Source organism: Pavona decussata, unplaced genomic scaffold (genome assembly GCF_977016875.1).
Source record: "Pavona decussata unplaced genomic scaffold, jaPavDecu1.1 SCAFFOLD_11, whole genome shotgun sequence".
Classification (NCBI taxonomy): domain Eukaryota; kingdom Metazoa; phylum Cnidaria; class Anthozoa; order Scleractinia; family Agariciidae; genus Pavona; species Pavona decussata.
The window spans coordinates 4,815,716-4,839,504 of NW_028145434.1; the positions used below are offsets into that span (position 1 = coordinate 4,815,716).

At 37.2% G+C, this 23,789-nt stretch overlaps 1 protein-coding gene and 1 long non-coding RNA gene across 17 annotated transcripts in view; one reads left to right on the forward strand and one right to left on the reverse strand.

The window, feature by feature from the left end:
* The window catches only part of LOC146488332 (scavenger receptor cysteine-rich domain-containing protein DMBT1-like), a 248,755-nt gene that overhangs the window by 153,272 nt on the left and 71,694 nt on the right, over positions 1-23,789 (forward strand). For 2 of the 16 annotated variants that reach the window (XM_085123588.1, XM_085123594.1), the window contains exons 17-26: positions 8,950-9,003; positions 9,719-10,084; positions 11,175-11,270; positions 12,893-12,955; positions 14,515-14,568; positions 15,067-15,426; positions 16,519-16,614; positions 20,633-20,686; positions 21,430-21,789; positions 23,512-23,610. In XM_085123588.1, the coding sequence (XP_084979714.1) occupies positions 8,950-9,003; positions 9,719-10,084; positions 11,175-11,270; positions 12,893-12,955; positions 14,515-14,568; positions 15,067-15,426; positions 16,519-16,614; positions 20,633-20,686; positions 21,430-21,789; positions 23,512-23,610 (1,602 nt within the window). Of the gene's footprint in view, positions 1-1,883; positions 2,159-2,895; positions 3,173-4,138; positions 4,426-5,040; positions 5,194-5,423; positions 5,468-5,578; positions 5,680-6,149; positions 6,475-8,199; positions 8,308-8,949; positions 9,004-9,718; positions 10,085-11,174; positions 11,271-12,892; positions 12,956-14,514; positions 14,569-15,066; positions 15,427-16,518; positions 16,615-20,632; positions 20,687-21,429; positions 21,790-23,511; positions 23,611-23,789 lie in introns of all 16 variants that reach the window. The other 14 variants (XM_085123653.1, XM_085123663.1, XM_085123618.1 and 11 more) reach the window with 12 other exon arrangements.
* Positions 1-23,789, reverse strand: part of LOC146488333 (uncharacterized) — a 152,380-nt gene that overhangs the window by 118,796 nt on the left and 9,795 nt on the right. The window lies entirely within an intron of this gene.

A 23,789-nucleotide genomic window follows, 5' to 3' on the forward strand; every position in this document is an offset into this window, starting at 1 on the left:
GTATGGGAGTTCGTTTTGCAATGTTACACAGATATGAGCTTGAGACACCGAATGGATGCATACTACAGTTTGTTTTATAGATTAATATGTGACTAAACTTAGTGACACACTACACGCCAATAAATGTTTAAGAGCACATTTGACGGACGTGATACGGTAGATGAAGGAGCGAGACTGATCCCTTTGTTTTCAAGTTATCCCATGGCTGTAAGACTTCTATAATGAAGGATTTTACTGCTTGGATTCTACAAAGAGAAAGCTAATTTTTACGTTTATGGTAATCATGCAGACACCTGACGTTTTTGCACTTTTTTTTTTTTTGACAATGCCTGTTGGTTTGAGGTAAAAACAATGTTAAATTGTCAGCAGTGATCGCTTTTTCCGCCGTGTTTTAGTAAGTTCAATGACGCGTTATCTAGAATTAAATCTTTTGTATCTTCTTGAATTATGCTCACAATGCAAATTTTGTTCAGCCACTTGCGTCCATTTCTAAGAAATATTTTTTTCCTTTGTTTGGTGAGAAATTTAACCGGGGGAAATAATTCATGGATAGCCAATCACAATGCATATTCGAAACAATCAATTCAATTAAGATACTCTCAGTTGAGTTCTTTTTTGTATGGCACAGCTGCAGAGCAATTAGCTTGCCTTGAACCCAAACAAATAAGTCGTGACTATTGTCATGTTGTCCAAGGAATAGCTTAAAATAGTTATAATTTTTTTAAACATTTAAAATGTTATATTTAGTGTTTTAGTATTGTTTGCAGTATTAACGGTTTTATTTATCGCATTACTCAAATCAATTCATCTTTAGTTTTGACGTAGGAGAGAATATCTCAACCACTGCAATTTAAAGAACTTGACAAAACTATGCTCTTTTGAAGCACAAGTGTCCGGCTGTAGGGATCACAATATGGCGAGCTGAGCACTAAATGTTTTGTCAATTAAACATTCGTTACTCCCCAGTTAACATGACGAAGGTACTGTAAAAATCTCGGTCTTTTCAGGTTCAGCCAGAAAAGGCTTTGTTCCCTGCCATTGACTAATTAACGACTGCGCATTGAAAATCTAATCAAAACATCTTACCTGCACGTTACTGCCCCCCCCCCCCCCCCCCTCTGCTTCTTAACAAGGACACAGATAGACAGCTTTTGAGAAAATTTTAACTTGAAATAAACCTGGGCTTTTGAAGCACATGCAGGTTTTAGGCTGTAGGGATTACAATATGGTTGACTGTCTTCCAGGTGATCTGTGAATTAAACATTCATTAACATGACGTCGATATTGTAAAAAGTCTCAGAACTCGAAAAACGCCGCTATATTCTAAGGAGACAATTTGCTTAGATGTCATAAATGGGTTTTATTCTGTCTGGTTTAGACTGTAATTTTTCTCAGTTTTCAGGAAACAGCTTAATAGGAAATTCACTTAGTTTAATCTCCCCTTTACTCTCATATTCTTCTAAATTAATTTTAAACAACACAAGTAGCTTTGCCAACTACAGTAAAAGTTTCTTTGTTTTCGTCGCAAATGAACTTTCTCCAGTATCTTCTAAGAGTAAAAAATCAAAACAAACCAAAAATAAAACAAAGAAACAAACAAACATGCCCAATTAAAATCAAACCAAAATCAAACCAAGTATTTCACTACTTGTCCTAAAGGTACACTTAAATTATATACAGTGATCAATTATTGCCTAGACAACTCTATGATCAGTGCATGGATTCTTCAAATTTTAAGATTCCTCAATATAATCGGCTTACTTTCTTTTGATTGATAAAGATCCTAGATCTTTAAACATTTTTTTTATCAGCACTATCACTGTAATCATGGCTATTGTTTGTTTATTGCCGGTTTATTATTATTAATAATATCATTTTATTAGATGCTTGTCACCTTTCGTCTGGCTTTTCGACGATCATACTCCTCTTCATACAACTGTGACCAGAGTATTAAAAGCAGTGGCAGGTTACTCGGATCTGGAGATTCTTGGAACGCACAGTGTGTAGATTATTTCGGATACAGCTCCCAGTGCAATGGAAGGCGCATCGCAGACACCGGCTTCCGCTGTACCGACTACAGTTCCGTTGAAGATTGGTCCATGGGAGAAAACAACTTTACTTACAACTTTCCTTCTCTCCATGCCAAATGGCTTGTGAGGTATGTTATCTAGCTCGCACTTATAAACACGGGGTTCTTTAAAGCGTTACAAAACAAGATGGCTTTTAAGGGGCAAACAGTGGATGTAAATACTATTGTAGTAAAGAGTTGCTTGCAACTGCAGTCCGCAGTCTGCAGTCCGCAGTCCGCAGTCCGCAGTCCACAGTAGCACATTAGAAAATAAGACGCCCAGTCCGACGTCTTACAGCAGATATAAGATAATTAATGAACTAAAATTTGCTGATACCACTACCTCAGCAGTGAATGTATTTCTGACAATGGAGTTAGGATTTCTCTCCCAGCGCGCTCCCATACAGTGAATGAATAATAATGAAGGAAATTTTTTGCCTGCTACCGTGATCTGCATTTGCAGTAGGTGAACAGCAAATAATCGTTATAAGCACCTTATTTGTACTGAATATGTCAATAACCACGATTGCGTTAGCATTTCAGTTTACTAGCTTGTTTGCTGATCTCTGAACAGAAAACAAAGCAAGTTGATATAAGACTTGAGCCGAAATTAGTATGAAGTTAGAATTCGCGATTTTTAAGGCACTTACATCTAAATCATCAATGTATAGTTAGTTAGACTGAATCTGCAAGAGTCGGACATCTCGAAAAGTCAGTGGTATTCTTGTAAGTAATATAAATACTCCCAGGTCTAATTCCCACATTTGAAAAAATAATTAAATAACGGGTTTATTTGCATCTAAAAATCCGCTTTCCTTGTTTGTCAGTTACACCAGTTGCTGTTGGATTTCTCTGTACCGTTATACCAGCGGAACATGGCTTGTTACTGCGATCGTTAATCTGACTCGTCGAGCAGACAACGGAAGAATAAACTCTTCCCCGGTATCAAGAAGCCCTGCTATTGTACGCTTGCAACAAGGATGTCCGCAGTTTCTTAGAATCCCTGTCGAGGATCCCGACGGAGATGTGGTGAAATGCCGCTGGGCAACTTACTCAGAGTCTCGCATGAACTCCGACAGTTTTCCTTATGGCAACCTTGATGAGGTACACGTTATTGGTCCTTTTACTCTCTTTTGTTTGTTTGTTTGTTTGTTTTGTTTTGTTTTGTTTTTGTTGTTGCTGCTTTTTCTTGTTCGTGTTTTTGAACTATTGATCTCTTTGGCATGCCCAACATCTTTCAAAATGAGTTTTCCTTTGTGAAGTTATTTGATTTGCTTTGGTATTGCAAAAGCCTTCCGTCTGGCCAATCTGTTATGTTATGTTATGTTATGTTATGTTATGTTATGTTATGTTATGTTATGTTATGTTATGTTATGTTATGTTATGTTATGTTATGTTATGTTATGTTATGTTATGTTATGTTATGTTATGTTATGTTATGTTATGTTATCTAATGTCTTGTTAGTTTTCCGGGTGTTAGTTTTCCAATTTTTTTTTTTTTTTTAAATGCGTCACTTTGATCATCGACACGTTTTTCTTAACTGCTTGAAATTTTTTTAATTGAACTTTTACTGACAGTGTAGTTTGCCTATCAACTCTGCTAGGCGTTATTAAAACAAACGTCATCGAAGGGACCTTCAGTTGTGAAAAAAATGCATTTACAGTTTGCACGTTACACTATCTCGTTTTGATTCCCCTCAATTTGCTACTATGACTATGTGTTGCACTACTTTATAAAGAAACTCCCTTATCACACAATTATGTCCATTTAACAAATCCACAGCAGTTGTTACTAGCAAGAGACGTCATTTTGTGGTCTAAAAGACTATAGATCATAGAAAAATGCCTTGATTTTCTTTTTCAGTTTTGTCTTTTACAATACACCAGCAAAAAAGTACTCGGAGAATTGGCTTTATTTTCCGTTGAGAAAGGGCGCGTGACATCTGACGTCATTTTTTTATTCAGTAACGGTCTGTACTCTTATACTGAGACAATAGGTACGAGTCAATCAGCGCGCGGGAATTTTGATAGTTATTGTAAAATAATCACTTTATTTATCTTCTGTTTCAGAGAACCTGTTTACTTTCGTATAATGGCAGCAGTGGAACGACCGGCACTTTCGCAGTAACTCTTACGTTAGAAGACTTTCCAGCTGGAACGACTGATTTTAACAGCACTAGTCCATTCAGTAGTGTGGGGCTCCAGTTTCTTGTCATAATTAGTGGTCGATCTGGTTCATGTAGTAATAAACCCGTATTTACAGCGTCTTCCCCAAAGGACGGCGAATGCTCCGAGGTTCAGATTGGATCAGCATACAAAACGGTCATTGGAGTCAAACTTGCAGACTTCTCAAAACAGTATGTATTTAAATCAAATTTTATCTTTAAGTCTTGAAGTGACTGTTAACTTCTCAGAAGTCCTTTGAACGCAACCCCTTCATTAAAAAAAAAAAAACAGCCTAATTCGTTTGTAATATTCATGGGAAACTGAACTCATTCTTATACCAGGGACTGTTAGTTTGTGTTGTCCCCGTGGTACTGTTTGATTGACATCCACAGATCGTTTCAAATTGTCTAGTGTCGTTTAGCTAAGAGTCCCTCGTTGAAAGGGGATTCAATATACCAGACGCTGTCAATGGCAAAATGACATATTTGTGCTTTAGTGATTTGCCTACTCTAAAGTATTGTTCAACACCAGATTTTACAGGCTTCCTCAATTACAGACTTTAAAAAAGAAAACTAGTCGCACGTTTTCTTCACAAAACAACTCTTGCAATTGAAGTTCTATCTTGGCAATTAATACGCTAACTGTTCCTATACGTAAAAGGATGACAAGAAATTTTGCGGCAAATTACGGTTAAAAGGTGAAATAAATGGTTTCAATGAAATTGAATGATAAAAGATGTCAATTTGTCGTTGGATTAATTTGTTATGGTTACTATCCAGATACTTCTAAATTATTGATAATTTCAGCATTGTAGAGATAGTGACCTCGTCTCCTTCTGGGATGCAATTCACTTCTCTTCAATTCCATGGAGGAGTCTACTACAAAAATGTCACGTGGTATCCCAGCCAGTATCAAGTCGGACAACAGTTGTTCTGCTTCAAGGCGTTGGACTCGCAAAAGTAAGCAACGTCAGTAATCTAACTATCATACAGTCAAGCATGCTTACGTCAGACGTTTTTCATATGAGCTAAGGTTTTTAAACTAATTGAACAAAACAAAAAGAATGAATCGAATTGATCGTTTGGCCGTGGGCACTATTTTCTTTTGTTGCAAAATTTTATTCGAACACAAAAAAATCGGGCCTACTTTCTTTTGACCGTTTTTGCTGTGCTTTTCTCTCTTTTTACAGTATGGAAAGTGAGTACCGATGCGTCACCATTCTCGTAGGACTAAGTAAGTACACTTCTATGAAGCTTGCAGAATATTTTACAATGAAACGAAAAAGGAAACGCTATTTTAAACAAAAATCAATTAGCCCTACTAAATGCAAATACTGTTTTCTAGGTAATACACCCCGTGTCATCATGGGAAGCCAAATACCGAGGAACCCCGTCAGTACAAGTGGACCCGGCTTCATGTTTTGGAGCATACAGTTCGACCGTGTGGTAAGAAATGAAAATTCATTGGCCCTCTTGGTATAAAATCTCCTCCCTCTTTCTTCCTTTTTTTTTTTTTTATTTTTTTGGCTACTGCGACCTTCTCTTCATGGCGAAATTTCCTCATTTCCAAAGTAACCGCCACCCACAAGGTAAAATATTATAAATTATGAAGTAAAAAAGCGATTAACCAAATTTGAAACTAATTACATAGAAACATATCGAAAATGCATAAAAAGAATCTACTTTATGTTAAAGTCATGTTTCACTTAAGGTTGACATTTGAAAATATTTAGAGAACACACCACCCGAAAATTGGCTGTTCCATGAAGCACTACAACAGTTTAGATAAAATTCTCTTTCGTAAAGTTGGTGCGAGTAAATGGGACGCAAGTTTTTTTCCACGGGATCTCTATGATTGTATATATGACTGTATGGCAATGATTGATAAGTCAAATTAAAGTTCATTGCTTTTATAGATAAAGAAGCCCAGAACTTCCTCCTACATCCGACTCGTCCTTCTACCCAGTGGTAGCACCTTTTACAAGGTGGACATACTCTCTCAGTATGTCAGAATTCTCAGCGATCATACTACCCTGCAGTTCGCAATGCCCAATGCAGTGTTGAGTATGAATGGTTCCTACGCCATTTTGATAGATCAGGGTGCCGTGGTTGGACAAGGATGTTCTTTTGACGGACCTCCAACACCCGGGATAACTTCTTCCAGTGACTGGTATTTCAGTGTTGATGGCATTTGCCCTGTTGGTTATTACCTTGCTCCTCCAGCATTTACTTACTGTGTAGGTAAGTATGATGGAAAATGTTGTCCCGGTTATTTGAACGCATTTTAGAACACAGACAAACATTTATGATGATCAACGGAAACCTTGCGCCAAAATGACGATTAAACACTTTACGTTTATTATTAAGAATCTAAACTAATATCGTTCCGGGTTCAATGCAAAAACGTGTATACTTTTAGTACATAAAAACGTCTCGCAAGGCTTTCTTTGGTTCACTTTAAGTTGAAATCCATCCTCTAAAAAGTGTATTTTTGATAGTTCCAAACAATAACAGATTCTTTAACTCAAAATGTATCCATAGTTCATAAGCATAATATCCTAAAAATCGATAACGATATTAGTCAGTGCAAACGCGAAGAAAATTTAAAAATGTGGCCACGGTCAAAACAATTCTCTATTTATATCTTTCAAATCTGATTTTTAATGTTTCAGAGATATGGATAAGTAGATTTGTTTATTAAGAGAAGGATGCAATATTTGCTTTCCGTGGGAAAAGTTACTTCCGATTGTCTATCGAAGGATGATAAAGCTTCTGATCCTAATAGAATTACATTTGAATTGCTCCAGGTTGTATTGCTATCAAGTTATTTTCTATTTCTTCAGCAAGTTAACCGAGAAATCTGGCATATAGTTAAGTAATATATTTTAAAATATGACTTATTTTGAATCGAGGGTGTAAATATCTGTTTGATATAGTCGCTAGTGCGTGACACAGATTAGGGAGCGAGTGAGATTGAATTTTATCTTGTGGCAATTTTGTTGTTCGTTGGGTTGTTGTTATTTAACATCAACATATTTTTTAAAACATTTTAAGCGTTGAAAATGGTACGTTTGAAGCCTTTTTTTATACAAACTTGGCCGAGGAGTTAATTTATTCTATTATCCTTGTTATGTAGATTTGCAGATTTCAATGGCGCTGTATTCTAATTTTGTCAAACTTTGATCGCGGCTTTCGTGCAAAAGTTCTGCTAGAGCCTAAAGATTTAAAACGTACACCCTAAATTCAAAATCAAAGTATCAGAGGATTTGAGTCACTACCGGTTAGCTTTTTTTCTCGCGGATTTTGAATTATTTTTGACTTTTGTGTGATAGAGAAAAGTGTGTCTACTTCACCCTAGTTCAATTCGCTCACAATCGAGCAGAGATTTAATTTTTATGTTTTGACGATGGAAGAATCAATGTACGAAATTATACTAAAGGAAGATTCACACTATGTAAATGTCTGTGTAGCGAGAAGCTGAAAAGTACGTTTATTTCATGAAGCCCAAGAGCGATTCTTTCCGTTCAGTAGTAACCGCCTAGCATTAGATTAGTCTTCGTTTCTCTCCTCGCACAAATAAAATATTTTCAGACCACTTGCGCTTACAAAAGGGATAAAAATCAAAGACAGATTCTTTTTGATCACCACCGAACATCTCAGCTCTTAAAAACAAAACTTTCAGGTACTCCTTCAAAATCTAGGCTGATTATTTTTTTTCTTGAAGTTCGTCTGATTTCACTATCCTATGACATATATTTTTTTTTTTAAGATTTTATCTTTCTCTCCATTTTCTTCTGTTTTCGTTTTCTAGGAGCCTTGCAGTGTTTGTGTATTCAAGTCTTGATAAAACAGTATTTATCGGCTTTTGTCATTATTTTTAATAGCAGCTGTGCTTCTCTGTATATGGTGTATAGAAAAAAGACTCTTGTTTTAATTGTTGATGGCCTTTTTCAATTTATTTTCCAGACATCAACGAGTGTGGTTCGCACTTGAGATCGAAACGCAGTTACTATTACTATTGGTGGGGTTACACTAGTTCCCCTGCACCCTCTTTGACAGAATCGGACTCTTATGGTGAGTTAGATCGTTCTAGCGAAACAAAAATTACGTGTTATCAAGAACTACATGTACAGTTCATTTATTAGTTCACTGCGTCATCAGAGAGAGAGTTTCTTCACGAAAAATTCAAATAAGGGAAACAATAGAAAATGAATGTATAAGAAGAAGAAGAAGAAGAAGAAGAAGAAGAAGAAGAAGAAGAAGAAGAAGAAGAAGAAAAGAAGAAGAACCTTCATTGATTTATACCGCTCAGGGTTGCCCCTTCAGATGCAAAAAGCTGTCTGTTATCAATGGGAGCCCTGAGCACTGCTGTTTGTTTGTTGTCAATGTTACTTCCACAAAATTAATACAGTTAACTAGGTGTTCTTCTGATTGAGGCCGAATTAGATGAAACTCTCTCCTGTAGATGATTTATGAGCTCAGTTACTAAATGTGAACAGGTATGTGTAAGTGGAAGCGTGCAGGTATTGCTTCCTCGCGGTCTTGGAAAACAAGGTCTTAGCATGAGTCCTTGGTATAAAATCTTAAGCCAATATCCATGGCATTAAGTCATTCTAATGAATTTTTAGTAACATCGATATGAGTTTGTGATCGCTGCTAGCAAGAATGCTGCTAGAATGGTGATTAAATTTTCATTTTCATTTTCTTTATTTTCAGGGATATCTCCAACGGCGAGTTCTTCGTACGTACCTTTCTCTGTGATGTATCCTGGTAAGTAGGTAAATGTAGCTCCTGTAAATGTAAAACACAAGTATAATAAAAGGCTGCTCAGAAATATGATGAGTTTCTATCTCGTTACTGCTGAGAATTTGAGAGATCTTTGAGAGTGGAGAGATTTCTTTACTGCTCTGCCGGAAACGGTTTCTGTGGTGTTGCCGAATGTTTTTATTGATATTACGTCTAGTATTCAATCGTGTGTGATAAATGTGGCCCTGTTTGTAGTAATGTATATGTAGGGTTTTAGGAGAAACCTTTCTCGTTAATTCTATTACCGCTTCAAAAAATTAGATCATACAGAGAGAGAGTCGTTTGGTAACTTTTTTCAGTTTTCGAGAAGTTGCTTTTTGAAATTGCCCGAAATGATCATTTTCATCGAAGTATGAGTTCCATGTAGCATACTCATCAAAAATACTCGAGTGCCCTTGCGCTTTTATTAAACACCACGAGAAACAACAAATCAGATAAAACTGGCCCCAAAAAGAAACGTTTAGAGGAGCGTTCATATGAGACAGGAAAGACCTGGATGCGAGTGTAATGCAAATAAATTTGATTGTTAATATATAAACCGTCTTACGAATAAAGGTTGCTTGTCTTAATCAGCACTTAATTACACGCTACGTTTGGCATTTTTTTATGCACTGCTACATTTCAGTCATCTCGGACTGTAATTGTAATATTTTCACTACTGTTGAATTCTTGTTTACAGGATCCTGTTCAAGTTACATTCATCTCACGTATTACTATAACTATAGATACTTTCGAAGTCCTAACTATCCCAGCTGTTACCCAAATAACAAGGACTGTACGTGGCTGATAGAGACTAATGCTTATAACTACATAAACCTGCAAATTTATTCATTGAACCTGGAATATGGTGGCAGCAACTGTCCAAATGACTACTTGGAGATACGTGATGGCAACAGCCTCTCAAGTCCCTTGATAACAAAGATGTGCGGGTCTCTGGGATATTCGCACTTCTATAGCAGTGGCAGGTTTCTTCTTGTGCGATTTGTTTCAAATGGTTATTTACAGATGCCTGGCTTTCGAGTGTATTGCGCTTCTACAAACTATAGTAAGAAAAAAAATAGTTTTCCTCTTGATGAGCATGTTAAAGTAACTGTCAAATTCTGCTGCCAACTCGTGACGAGTCCTGAACATATACGTGTTGAGGACGAGGCCAACATCCAGACATCATGACCTAACAACAAGTTTGGTCAAAAAAGTATTTATCATTTAACTTTACCTTCAAGTTGAAACTACAACAAAAACCAAAAGACAAAACAAAAACAAAAACAAAAAAAAACAAGCAAAAAACAAAACAAAAATCGTAGCTGTTCTGCTCGGACAGAAGTTCAGTTTACAGCCGACTGGTGCAAGTTATCAGTGTATTTTTAGTTAAGCATTTTATTATAGAAAACCGGGATTCCTAAATCGTCATAAAGGTCTACTTTTAAAATGGCTTAAAGGACCGAAAGTAAACAAATATTGAGTACGCAAAATTTATATTTTCGCAAGTGCGGGAAGATTATAATGGAATCCGACAAACTCGCCATTTTATAGGTGATCGAGCGGTCGCATAAATTATAACGTTTTTGACAACGTTTTCGGCCTGCAATCAAGAATACTTGAACGAAATAATACAATTTGGAAACATATGCACATAAAATCCGAAAAATAGATCGGGTATATTAGACACTACGAAAAATTTTTGAGAAAAAAATTTGTTTCTCAAATATTTTTTTGATTACTACAAGCAAAACATGGGTAAATTATAAATGTGAGCTTCTTCCAAGAACTTGAGAAAAACTTTTTATAAACTGCACTAATGAAAATTAACGGAGCTCTCACAGCCGTAGTATAGAGGGGTAGGTGAAGCGAGGGTGGGTATTTTGTGAGAGAGTCTCATTGTAAGGAATGAAGATACAAGCTTTTTTAACTTTTATTTATTTATTTATCTTGTTTCTTAGTAGTCTGCAAATTGGGGTGATCTGATCACGTTGAAATCACGTCATGATTTCTAAATAGCTGTCATCTTCGATCCAATAAAATTAACCAAAAAGTCATCAAAACAAATACAATTTTAACTTCCACATCCCCATACGTTCAGATAGGTTTGGTTTTATTATTAGAAATCTCTTTATAATTTGCCTTACTATGTTCAGGATACAGCAATTGGATAGCTTCACAGCAACTTTCCAGCTCAGCGACAGTTTGCCTTGCTTCGCAAACAGTGTCAGCGTCGATCTCCGCAACATCATGTGAGTAAATTGTAATTCGTAATTAATTTTGTTTCTAAGGAGAAGCCGAGTTCAAGGTCAGTTAATTCACCATTTAAGAGTTACCATCCCTAAGAACTTTCCATTATTATTATTTTTTGTTAGTGGAAAAAAAAAACAGTTCTAAGTGATAACTCTTTCATCAACTTCTCTTGGAAATTAGGTAACAAATATGAAATGCAAATGGAGAAATTTAATTTTCTTTTAACTTAGTGATTCGAACTTTTCGCACCCCGGGCTGTGGTCGAAACCCACTGGCGAGATCGTGAATTATGCAAGAATTGCCGTTGTTAGTTCTGGAGAATACAAATCATTCAAAATCTCCTAATTCGCTAGTTATAAACGATGGAAATATACCATCACATTTATTTCATAAAACCTAATCATTTCCCTTAGCCTCGTAAACAACGTCGTCAGATTCAACTTTTTTTTTTTTCAATTTAGTTTGAGTATAAGCTATATAATTTTATCTAAGGCGGTTACAGACGTTCGGTTTTATTTTCTGGGCTCGAAGATAAGATTTTGCATCCGAGAAAAATATCCAGGGACAAAACCAAAGGGAGTGTTCATTATTTATGGGGATGGGGGGGGGGGGGGGAAGGGGGGCTGGCAAATGGGAGGGGGGGCAAGCGACGTTTACTCCCCTATTTAGGGGGGGGGAGGTCAGAAAGGTTTACTCTAAATCTGGGGAAGAGCGGGGGGGACAAAAAATTTTGAAGGTTGATATCATTAGTTTGGGTTTTTTTAAATTCTTCCAGAACCGCATGACATTTAATGTACTTGTACCACAGTATATCAAACCATAATCTCACACCAATAGTTTACACAGCAAATGGGTTCCATTCAATGGATTTGCTAGTTAGATATGTTTGGATTTCACTGGCTGCACCAACAGATAGGCCGCCCTCAGAAATAAGTTGATCTAGGCCTTTCACTAGAACGGTTGGGTGAAGGCTGTCAGTGTTTTGCAGGTAGATCATGTCATCTGACAGTGGCAATATAACTTCTTCTGCACTTTGCCCAGTCAAGGACTCCACAACTGCAGCTTGGCACAGTCTTTTTCTCTTTTCTTTCCTCTGTTTTGTCTTTCTCTTGGCCTCACTCCACTTTTTTTTTTGAGTGTTTGCCAGTTGCACAAACACCCTCTTTAGCTGCCTTGTGGTATTTTCCAGACTAGTGATTACACTCTGTATCACTTCAACCTGTACATTAACATACGTAATAGTTTATTCTACTCCTATTGGAGCAAGCAAAAAGCAGGCGAGTGAAGCGCTAAGTGGAGGATGAGAGTATGGTTTGATAACAAATGCATCATTGGGGGGGGGGGGGGAGGTCAAAAACGTTGACATGTTCTAGCTGCAGGGGAGGGAGGGGGGCAAAACAAGTTATCCTTCATCGTTGAGGGGGGTACAAAAAGTTCCAAACGTTCCGTTTCCCCATTTGCCAGCCCCCCCCCCCCCCTCCCCACTCCCCATAAATAATGACCACTCCCTAAATGTAGATAAGATATATTATTCAATGACCTGTACTTTATATGTGTCAAGAGATATAAAAATTTGCTATTTATTAAGTCAGTGTTTTTTACTCTTTTCATCAACTTGAAGCAAGTACATCATCAACTCAACAGTCGGCTTCAAATTCGCGGTCTATCTCAAGCTCTGGTAAGCGTGAGTAGCAACCTTCCATTACGTTTTTTACATACCTCTATATATCATGCCCATGCGAAACGATTAAGTATCAATACTTGACATGGTAATAATGGGGTTGACAGGCCTGCGCGACTCTCACGTGCGTGTTTTAGCCTTTAAATCAGAGTTTTGCCCTCGCGGGTATATCTTTTAGAGAACACCCTTTTCGCTATGAAAAGAGCGGTGTCCCCTGTAAATTTTCTTTTGGCACTGGATTTTCTTCTTATTAAATGGCATTTATGATTTGGAGGATTTGCTCGATAGCCACTGAACAAAGCCATGTGCTTAACTGTCTCATGTTTTGTACCTTATGCCGTTTGTGGCATTTAGTTTACAAACGGCATAAGAACGACAGTCGCTAAACACAAACAACAAGAGGTCAAAATGACCTTTGAGATCAAAATACAAAACATGCAATACAAAACAAAGGTGCAAGATAATGTATAGTTATTACGCGGTTCAAATCCTGTCCTTTCAACGATAAAAAGAGAAGCTATACTGTCACCAGACGCACTGAAATGAGCCATACCAAGCCTAAACTAAATGCCACAAACGGCATAAGAACGACAGTCGCTAAACACAAACAACAAGAGGTCAAAATGACCTTTGAGATCAAAATACAAAACATGCGACAGTTAAGCACATGACTTTGTTCAGTGTCTATCGCGCAAATCCTCCAAATCATAAATTGCATTTAATAAGAAGAAAATCCAGCGCCAAAAGAAAATTTACAGGGGACACCGCTCTTTTCATAGCGAAAAGGGTGTTCTCTAAAAGATATATCCGTGAGAGCAAAACTTTGATTTAAAAGCTAAAACACGCACGTGAGAGTCGCGCAGGCCTGTCAACCCCATTATTACCATGTTAAAAAGTGTTTTATTGCATCAAATGAAACCAGATAATTCCCTCTTTTTTCGCATTAGGTTCCACAAATAACAAAAGCAGAGTCATCTTTTAAATACCTGAATTTCTGTATCTGGTCGAAAAATTTAATAATTTTTTCTCTACTCAGTAACAAATTATGAAGTTATACACAAGGTGCGAAGTTATGGTTAAGAGACATTGCATATGAAGCATTGATAAGTTTCCTCTTAGACAATGCTGGTGTCATCAATATCTCCAATGATATGCAATGTCACTTAAGGGTTAATTCCAGATTATGCCAAATTTCGTTGGCCATGTTTCATCATATGATGCTCTCGAAGGTCGTAGGCAGAGACATAACCAGTTTAAAGTATGTTCATGAACATGTAGATTATAACTGTTGCCTAATAGACCAGTGGCTACAGTCAGTTATTATGAAGAGCTGCGCAAAGGATAGCGAGGACGTTAGGGATAAAACCCATTAGAAACCTCTTTAGAACAACATGGAGTTTTTTCATTTCATAACTGACTTAAGGTTCTACAGGTTCAACGTTCATGGCAGTAAGTTATTCTAATAAATTTCTGGTAACATTGAGATGAGTGTGTGATCGCTGCTAGCAACAATGCTTTCAGAAGGATGATTAAATTTTCATTTCCATTTTATTGATTTTCAGAAATGTCTCCAACGGCGAGTTCTTCGTACGTACCTTTCTCTGTGATGTTTCCTGGTAAGTAGGGAGATGTACCTCCTGTAAATGTAAATCCCAAGTAAGGCTAATCAGAAATATAATGAGTTTCTATCTCGTTACTGCTGAGACAACAATTTATTACGAGAAAAGACAGCTGAAAAGACAAATTACAATATTACATACCCACAATAAGCAAATGCTATTCGAGGTGGGTAACACTTATATCAAAAATACTCGAATGCCCTTGCGCTATTAAACACCACGAGAAACAACAAATCAGATAAAATGGACCCTAAAAAGAAACATTGAGAGGAGCGTTCATATAAGACAGGAAACACTTGAATATGAGTGTAATGAAAATAAATTAAATCACTAACGATGACGTTAATGAGGGTTTGATTGTTGTTGGTATATAAAGCTACTTACGAATGAGGGTCGCTTGTCTTAATCAACACGTTAATTACACGCTACGTTTAGCATTTTTTATGCACCGCTACATTTCAGTTATTTTCACTACTGTTGAATTCTTGTTTACAGGATCCTGTTCAAGTCACATTCGTCTCACGTATTACAGCTACTACTTCCAAAGTCCCAACTATCCTGGTTGTTACCCAAATAACAAGGACTGTACGTGGCTGATAGAGACAAATTCTTATAACTACATATTCCTGCAAATTTATTCATTGAACCTGGAATATGGTGGCAGCAACTGTCCAAATGACTACTTAGAGATACGTGATGGCAACAGTCTCTCAAGTCCCTTGATAACAAAGATGTGCGGGTCTCTGGGATATTCGCGCTTCTATAGCAGTGGCAGGTTTCTTCTTGTGCGTTTTGTTTCAGATGGCTATTTACAGATGCCTGGCTTTCGGGCGTATTGCTATGCCACAAACTATAGTAAGAAAAAAAACGTTTTCCTCTTGATGAGCATGTTAAAGTAACTGTCAAATTCTGCTGCCAACTCGTGACGAGTCCTGAATATATACGTGTTGAGGACGAGCCCAACATCCAGACATCATGACCTAACAACAAGTTTGGTCAAAAAAGTTTTTATCATTTAACTTTACCTTCAAGTTGAAACTACAAAAAAAACCAAAAGACAAAACAAAAACAAAAACAAAAAAACAAGCAAAAAACAACAAAAAAAAAATCGTAGCTGTCCTGCTCGGACAGAAGTTCAGTTTACAGCCGACTGGTGCAAGTTATCAGTGTATTTTTAGATAAGCATTTTATTATGGAAAACCGGGATTCCTGAATCGTCTTAAAGGTCTCCTTTTAAAATGGCTTAAAGGACCGGAAGTAAACAAATATTGAGTACGCAAAATTTATATTTTCGCAAGTGCGGGAAGATTATAATAGAATCCGACAAACTTGCCATTTTATAGGTGATCGAGCAGTTGCGTAAATTATAACGTTTTTGGCAAAGCTTTCGGCCCGCAATCAAGAATACTTGAACGAAATAATACAATTTGGAAACATATGCACATAAAATCCGAAAAATAGATCGGGTATATTAGAAAACTAGGAAAATTTTTGAGAAAAAAATTTGTTTCTCAAATTTTTTTGTTTACTACAAGCAAAACACTGGTCAATTATAAATGTGAACTTCCTCCAAGAACTTGAGAAAAACTTTTCTAAACTGCACTTATAAAAATTAACGGAGCTATCACAACCGTAGTATAGAAGGGTAGGTGAAGTGAGGGTGGGTATTTTGTGAGAGAGTCTCATTCCAAAGGATGAAGATACATACTTTTTTTTTTTAACTTTTATTTATTTATTTATCTTGTTTCTTAGTAGTCTGCAAATTGAGTTGATCTGATCACGTTGAAATCACGTCATGATTTCTAAATAGCTGTCTTCTTCGATCCAATAAAATTAACCAAAAAGTCATCAAAACAAATACAATTTTAACTTCCACATCCCCATACGTTCAGATAGGTTTGGTTTTATTATTAGAAATCTCTTTATAATTTGCCTTACTCTGTTCAGGATACAGCAATTGGATAGCTTCACAGCAACTCTCCAGCTCAGCGACAGTTTGCCTTCCTTCGCAAACAGTGTCAGCGTCAATCTCCTCAACATCATGTGAGTAAATTGTAATTCGTAATTAATTTTGTTTCTAAGGAGAAGCCGAGTTCAAGGTCAGTTAATTTACCATTTAAGGGTTACCATCCTTAAGAACTTTCCAGTAAATTTTTGTTATTGAAAAAAAAAACAGTTTTAAGTGAAAACAGTTTTAATTGATAACTCTTCCATCAACTTCTCTTGGAAATTAGGTAACAAATATGAAATGCGAATGGAGAAATTTAATTTTCTTTTAACTTAGTGATTCGAACTTTTTCGCATCCCGAGCTGTGGTCGAAACCCAATGGCGAGATCGTGAATTATGCAAGAATTGCCGTTGTTAGTTCTGCAGAATACCAATCATTCAAAATCTCCTAATTCGCTAGTTATAAACGATGGAAATATACTATCACGTTTATTTCATAAAAGCATTATCATTTCGCTTACTCTCGTAAACATGTACAACGTCGTCAGAGTCAACTTCTTTTTTTTTTTTTTTTTTGTATCTCAGGTAAGTATAAGCGGCTTTCGTAAACTTGCTGGACACGTTTACTTTGACATTTTTCGCTTTTACACAAGATACACAAGGCCCCTTCAAGCATTTTGCTTTAAACAGACTATGACTACGTGTGTAGGGTCCCGGATTTAGTATATTGGTTGAATAAGGGGGCTACGAAATTTGTGTATTTTTATCTTGTAAGCTGAGAGACATGCTTCAATGTCTCAAGTCTCAAAACAGGGGGCCCACACAAACTATGTGACCGTTTGTATTTTGAATTTATAGAGGCAATGTATGGGAATATCGAAAATCCTCGTATTATCGTACCAGATTGCGATAGACATTCTCATTTAACATCAAAATGAACGTAGTTTTACCTTAAATGTTGTGTGTTGTCGTTCCTGAGGTTGAAGACGGCGATTTTAGCCATTTGAAGGGTTCGGCGTTGATCGTTCACTCGAGCGTAATAGAAGAGTGACAAGGGAGGAAAACTTGTTTTGAAAGGGTTCCAGCGCTGGAGCGATTTTTCCCCAAAAAAACGCATCGCTTCGATTTCAAACTTCACAGCATAAAGGTCAAAAGATTTTCAATTCTTCTCGTACCTTCCAATCGAAAATCCATCCAAACGGCCCGGAGCTAGTCCTCGAAGAAAATCAAAATCCCACAGTATTCGAGCGAGTGGAATGCGTAGCAAATTTTTTACGTGCCAGTCACAAAGCGTCCGGCTGATTGCCCCTTTCTGATTGGACGACGTTAGACAATGGCACGTATAAATTTTGCTACGCATTCCACTCGCTCGAATACTGTGGGATTTTGATTTTCTTCGAGGACTAGCTCCGGGCCGTTTGGATGGATTTTCGATTGGAAGGTACGAGAAGAATCGAAAATCTTTTGACCTTTATGCTGTGAAGTTTGAAATCGGAGCTATGCGTTTTTTGGGGGAAAAATCGCTCCGGCGCTGGAACCCTTTCAAAACAAGTTTTCCTCCCTTGTCACTCTTCTATTACGCTCGAGTGAACGTTCAACGCCGAACCCTTCAAATGGCTAAAATCACCGTCTTCAACCTCAGGAACGACAACACACAACATTTAAGGTAAAACTACGTTTATTTTGATGGTACGATAATACGAGGATTTTCGATATTCCCATACATTGCCTCTATAAATTCAAAATACAAACGGTCACATAGTTTGTGTGGGTGCCCTGTGGTCTCAACGCAAGTGACCTTCAAGTTTCCTAGGGGGAAGGGGTCATTGTCTACTCCTCTCCACCTCCAAACCGTCACCCCACCCCTCATCCCATTTAGTTTGAGTATAAAATATATAACTTTATCTAAGGCGGTTACAGACGTTCCGTTTTATTTTCTGGGCTCGAAGGAAAGATTTTGCATCCGAGAAAAAATATCTAGGGACAAAACCTAAATGTAGATAAGATATATTATTCAATTATCTGTACTCTACATGTGTCAAAAGATATGAAAATTTTCTATTTATTAAGTTAGTATGTTTTACTCTTTTGAAGCAACTACATCATCAACTCAACAGTCGGCGTCGCAACAGCAGAATACAGTTTATGAAGTAGAATCCATATGAAAATTAACCATGTGGAATTTTTCGTGTTGAGCCAATGACGTTACTTCCTGTAATTTGAGCCTTAACTTTCGGAACAAGGCCAAGTAATGGCGGCCGTGAAATCTCGAATAAAAAGCTAAAAAAAAAAATACTTCCAATCGCCGTAAAGGATTGAAATTTGGTAACGTGAGTAAGAAGGTCATATTCTACACGAAAATGCAAAAAGATGGAAAATGAAATTTTTGTCCCAGGGGCACTTTAAGTAACAAAATATGAAGTTATACACAAGGTGCGGAGTTATGATTAAGAGACATTGCATAGGACGCATTAATAAGCTTCCTCTAAGGCCATGCTGTCGTCATTAATGTCTGCAATGATATACCCTGTGACTTAAGGATAAATTCCAGATTATGCAAAATTTCTTTCGCCATGTTTCATCAAATGATGCTCTCAAAGGTCGTAGGCAGAGACATAATCGGTTTAAAGTATGTTCATGAACATGTAGATTATAATTTTTGTGTATAATAGACCAGTGACTACAGTCAGTTATTATGAAGAGCTGTGGAAAGCATAGGGAGGACGTTAGGGAAAAAAAACCCATTAGATACCTCTTTAGAAAAACATAGAGTTATTTCATTTTATAACTGACTAAAGGTTCTACAGGTTCAACATTCATGCAGTAAGTTATTCTAATAAATTTTATTCTGTTCCGCGCCAAAACAATAATGGAACACGTTCAAATCCTGATCGTTATTACCTGTATTTTGCTTTTAAATCAAGGTCAAATTGAGGCAGAAATACTGCTTATGTTGTGCTTAATATTGAGACGTCTAATTCTTCGAAATCAAGTGACCTTGCTTGCGAGTGAACACTGTAGACAACAGAGACGTCGAGCTGACTCGATCGATTTTGTCGTAGAAGACCGATTTTCTAATATGACCGCCACTTTGGTTTCGATCAGTTCCACTGTTAAGCATCCTTGTACTTATCCAGCAGGTATTTTATTTTACGTTGAGACTTGTTGATTGCTTTTTTCCTACCAAAGTTCAGCTCCAACTCTTCAGCGTTCGCGTTGTCTTCGCTATAATTCGAATTCGTGGTCCGGAAAAAAATAATTTAACCGTAAGGGCGATCGAGATTTTGATGCTCAGCACGCCGGAGAGTCCGTGGGAATATAAACGTTTTTGACAAACAAAAATATGACCCAAATGTGGCAAAAACAGGCACCAGAAACTCGAGTAAACCCGAGCCGAAATATAATATACATCACCGCTATTTACAGTTGTTGACATATCTGACAGATTGTAGACTACAAATAGTGTTCAGTGCGGATAAAAACTTTCAGACATAAAATTGTCACGACAAAATTTTTGTTCAGATTGTTCGAAGACAAATCCGAATTTGTCTGCTAGTGCGGATAGGCCCTAATCTTTTCATAACCGAGTGAATCGTTAGACAAAAAAAAAAAACCACTGGGTTTCTGCTCCGAATAAACAATATTGTTTTAAAACTTGAGTGTTACAACGATACGTAACAGCATCTTCAGCGTTCGCGTTATCTTCTGCTATAATTCGAATTTGCGGTCCGAAAAAATAATTTAACCGTAAAAATCAAAAGGGCCGCCACATTCTGATACTCAGCACGCCGGAGAGTCCGTGGGAATGTAAAAGTTTTTGACAAACCCAAATGCGGCAAAAACAGGAACCGGAAACTCGAGTAAACACGAGCCTGTGAACTTTTGAGTTGACGAAGTTCAGAAATAATTTGAAAATAATTTTGAATCATTTTTTGACCCTCGACCATTTACCCTCGACCCTCGACTAGTTATCCTCGACCCTCGACTAGTTACCGTCGACCCTCGACCCTCGACCAAAAGGCAAACTCCATTGATATGAGTTTGTGATCTTTGCCAGCAAGAATGCTGTTAAAAGGATGATTAAAGTTTTATTTTCATTGTCTTTATTTTCAGGGATATCTCCAACGACGAGTTCTTCGTACGTACCTTTCTCTGTGATGTATCCTGGTTAGTAGGGAGATGTACCTCCTGCAAATGTAAATCCCAAGTGTAATAAAAGGCTAATCAGAAATATGATGAGTTTCTATCTCGTTACTGCTGAGAATTTGAGAGATCTTTGAGAGTGGAGAGATTTCCTTACTGCTTTGAAACGGTTTCTGTGGTGTTGCATTTTTTTTTCTATTGATATTACGTCTAGTATACAATTCTGTGTGATAAATATGGCTTTGTTTGTAGTAATATATATGTATGGTTTTAGGAGAAACCTTTCTAGTAAATTCGATTAACGCTTTAAAAAATTAGATGGTACAGATAGAGAGTCGTTTGGTAACTTTTTTTCAGTATTCGAGAAGTTGCTTTTTGAAATCCCGAAATGATCATATTCACCGAAGTATGAGTTGTATGTAACGTATTCATCAAAAATACTCCAATGCCCTTGCGCTATTAAACACCACAAGAAACAACAAATCAGATAAAACTGGCCCCAAAAAGAAACGTTTAGAGGAGTGTTCATATAATACAGAAAACACTTGAATACGAGTGTAATAATAATAAATTCAACCACTTACGATGACGTTAATGAAGGTTTGATTGTGGTAAGTATAGGAAATGTCTTACGAATGAAGGTTGGTTGTCTTAATCAACACGTTAATTTCACACTGCATTTAGCATTTTTCTTATGCACCGCTACATTTCAGTCATCTCAAACTGTGTTTGTAATATTTTCACTACTGTTGAATTCTTGTTTACAGGATCCTGTTCAAGTTACATTCGTCTCACGTATTACAGCTACTACTTCCAAAGTCCCAACTATCCTGGTTGTTACCCAAATAACAAGGACTGTACGTGGCTGATAGAGACAAATTCTTATAACTACATATTCCTGCAAATTTATTCATTGAACCTGGAATATGGTGGCAGCAACTGTCCAAATGACTACTTGGAGATACGTGATGGCAACAGTCTCTCAAGTCCCTTGATAACAAAGATGTGCGGGTCTCTGGGATATTCGTACTTCTCTAGCAGTGGCAGGTTTCTACTTGTGCGTTTTGTTTCAGATGGTTATTTACAGATGCCTGGCTTTCAAGCGTATTGCGCTGCTACAAACAGTAGTAAGAAAAAAATACTCTTTCCTCTTGATTGTTAAAATAACACTAAAATTCTGCTGCCAACTCGTAACGAGTCGTGAATATATACGTGTTAAGAACGAGGCCAAAATCCACCCGTCTTGACCAAACAACAAGTTCGGTCAAAAAAGGATTTATTATTTTGGTTTACCTTCAAGTTAAAACCACAAAAAAAGCAAAAATCAAAACACGGAACTGTTCTGCTGGGACAGAAGTTCAGTTCACAGCCGACTGGTGAAAGATATCAGTGTATTTTTAGATAAGAATATCATCTTGAAAAACCAGGAATCCTAAATTGCCAGCTCAAGGATCTCCTTTTACAATGGCTTAAAGGAAGTAAACAATTATTGAGTACGCAAAATTTAGATTTTCGCAAGTGCGGAAAGATTATAATGGAATCCGACAAACTCGCCATTTTACAGTTAATCGAGCGGTCGTTTAAATTATAAACAGTTTTTACAAAGTTTTGGGCCTGAAATCAAGAATTCTTGAATGAAACAATACAGTTTGAAAAACATATGCAAATATAAGCCGAAAAATAGACCGGAAAATAAGAAAACTAGCAAAATTTTTTTTTTTTTTTACTACAAGAAAACTGCGGGTAAATTGAAAACATGAGCTTCTTCGACAAACTTGAGAAAAACGTTTCTGACTGCTGCACTAATCAGAGTTAACACAACTTGCACAGCGGTAGAATTTTTAATTTAATTTTAAATTCGATGAGGCACAAATGAACAGGTGCAAGGTTAACAAGCTTTACGGATTAACCTTTATAAGATCTAGCATTATAAAACAATTCCCCGATCCGACGTCACACGCGTTGTAGTTAAAACAAACTTTGCACTACGCCAAGATGATTTCATGTCCCTTTCCATCTCTTTAAGCAGATTTTGAGAGTTTTTTGAACATTTTGGTGAGTGTTTTCTCGGCCCCAGAACAGAAAAAGAACAGGAAAATCAAAGAAAAGGATTGCATTGTTCGTCGATTAAACTTTTGATGCTGAGCTAACGGGCAACGGCGGTACTCCCAGGGGGGCAATATGGGGCTATCTCTCTCAATCACAGCCCAGGATTTGACTCATTTTTCCAGATCGCAGAGCTAGCCACATAATAAGTGGTTATACTGAAAGAACACAAACAAACAAAAACAACAACAACAACAAAAGAAAGACAGTTTGGGTAAAGATAGTGTGGAGTGGAGGGCTACGCCCAGGAAGCTGTCGAAAGGGACTAGCAAAATAAGGGTCAATATTTTTCTGCCATCGCTTCCTGCTGCAACACTCCGCGCGCCCCTCCAGTAGCTTGCTGTCGCCTCCCCTTCCACTTAATAAGACACTGCTTGGATGATATAGTCGTTCCACTCAAAGTTGAGATAACTGAGATTGCAAAACATTGTCTTAACTATAGGGTGAAGAGGCTTATGTGTATGGAAGGGTAGGTGAAGGGAGAAGGGTTTTTTTTTATTATTATTCTAAGGCATACATGCTTTATTTTTCTCTTTTATGTTTCTTAGTAGTCCGTGAATTGAGTTGATCTGATGACATCGAAATCACGTCATGATTTCTAAATAGCTGTCATCTTCGATCCAATAAATCTAACCAAAAAGTCATCAAAACAAATACAAGTTTAACTCCCCCATCCCCATACGTTCAGATAGGGTTGATTTTGTAATTAGAATTCTCTTTATAATTTGTCTTACCCTGTTCAGGATACAGCAATTGGATACCTTTACAGCAGCTTTCACCTAGCTCAGCGACCGCCTGCCTTCCTTCGCAAACACAGTCAGCGTCGATCTCCCCAACACCATGTGAGTAAATTGTAATTCGTCAATAACTTTGTTTCTAAGGAGATTCCGAGCTCAAGGTCAGTTAATTCACCATTTAAGAGCAACTATCTCTAAGAAACTCTCATTCAAATAAATTTCACTGATTAAACTCTTCCATCAACTTCTTGGTAAGTAGGCGAGTGATTCGAACTTTTCGCACC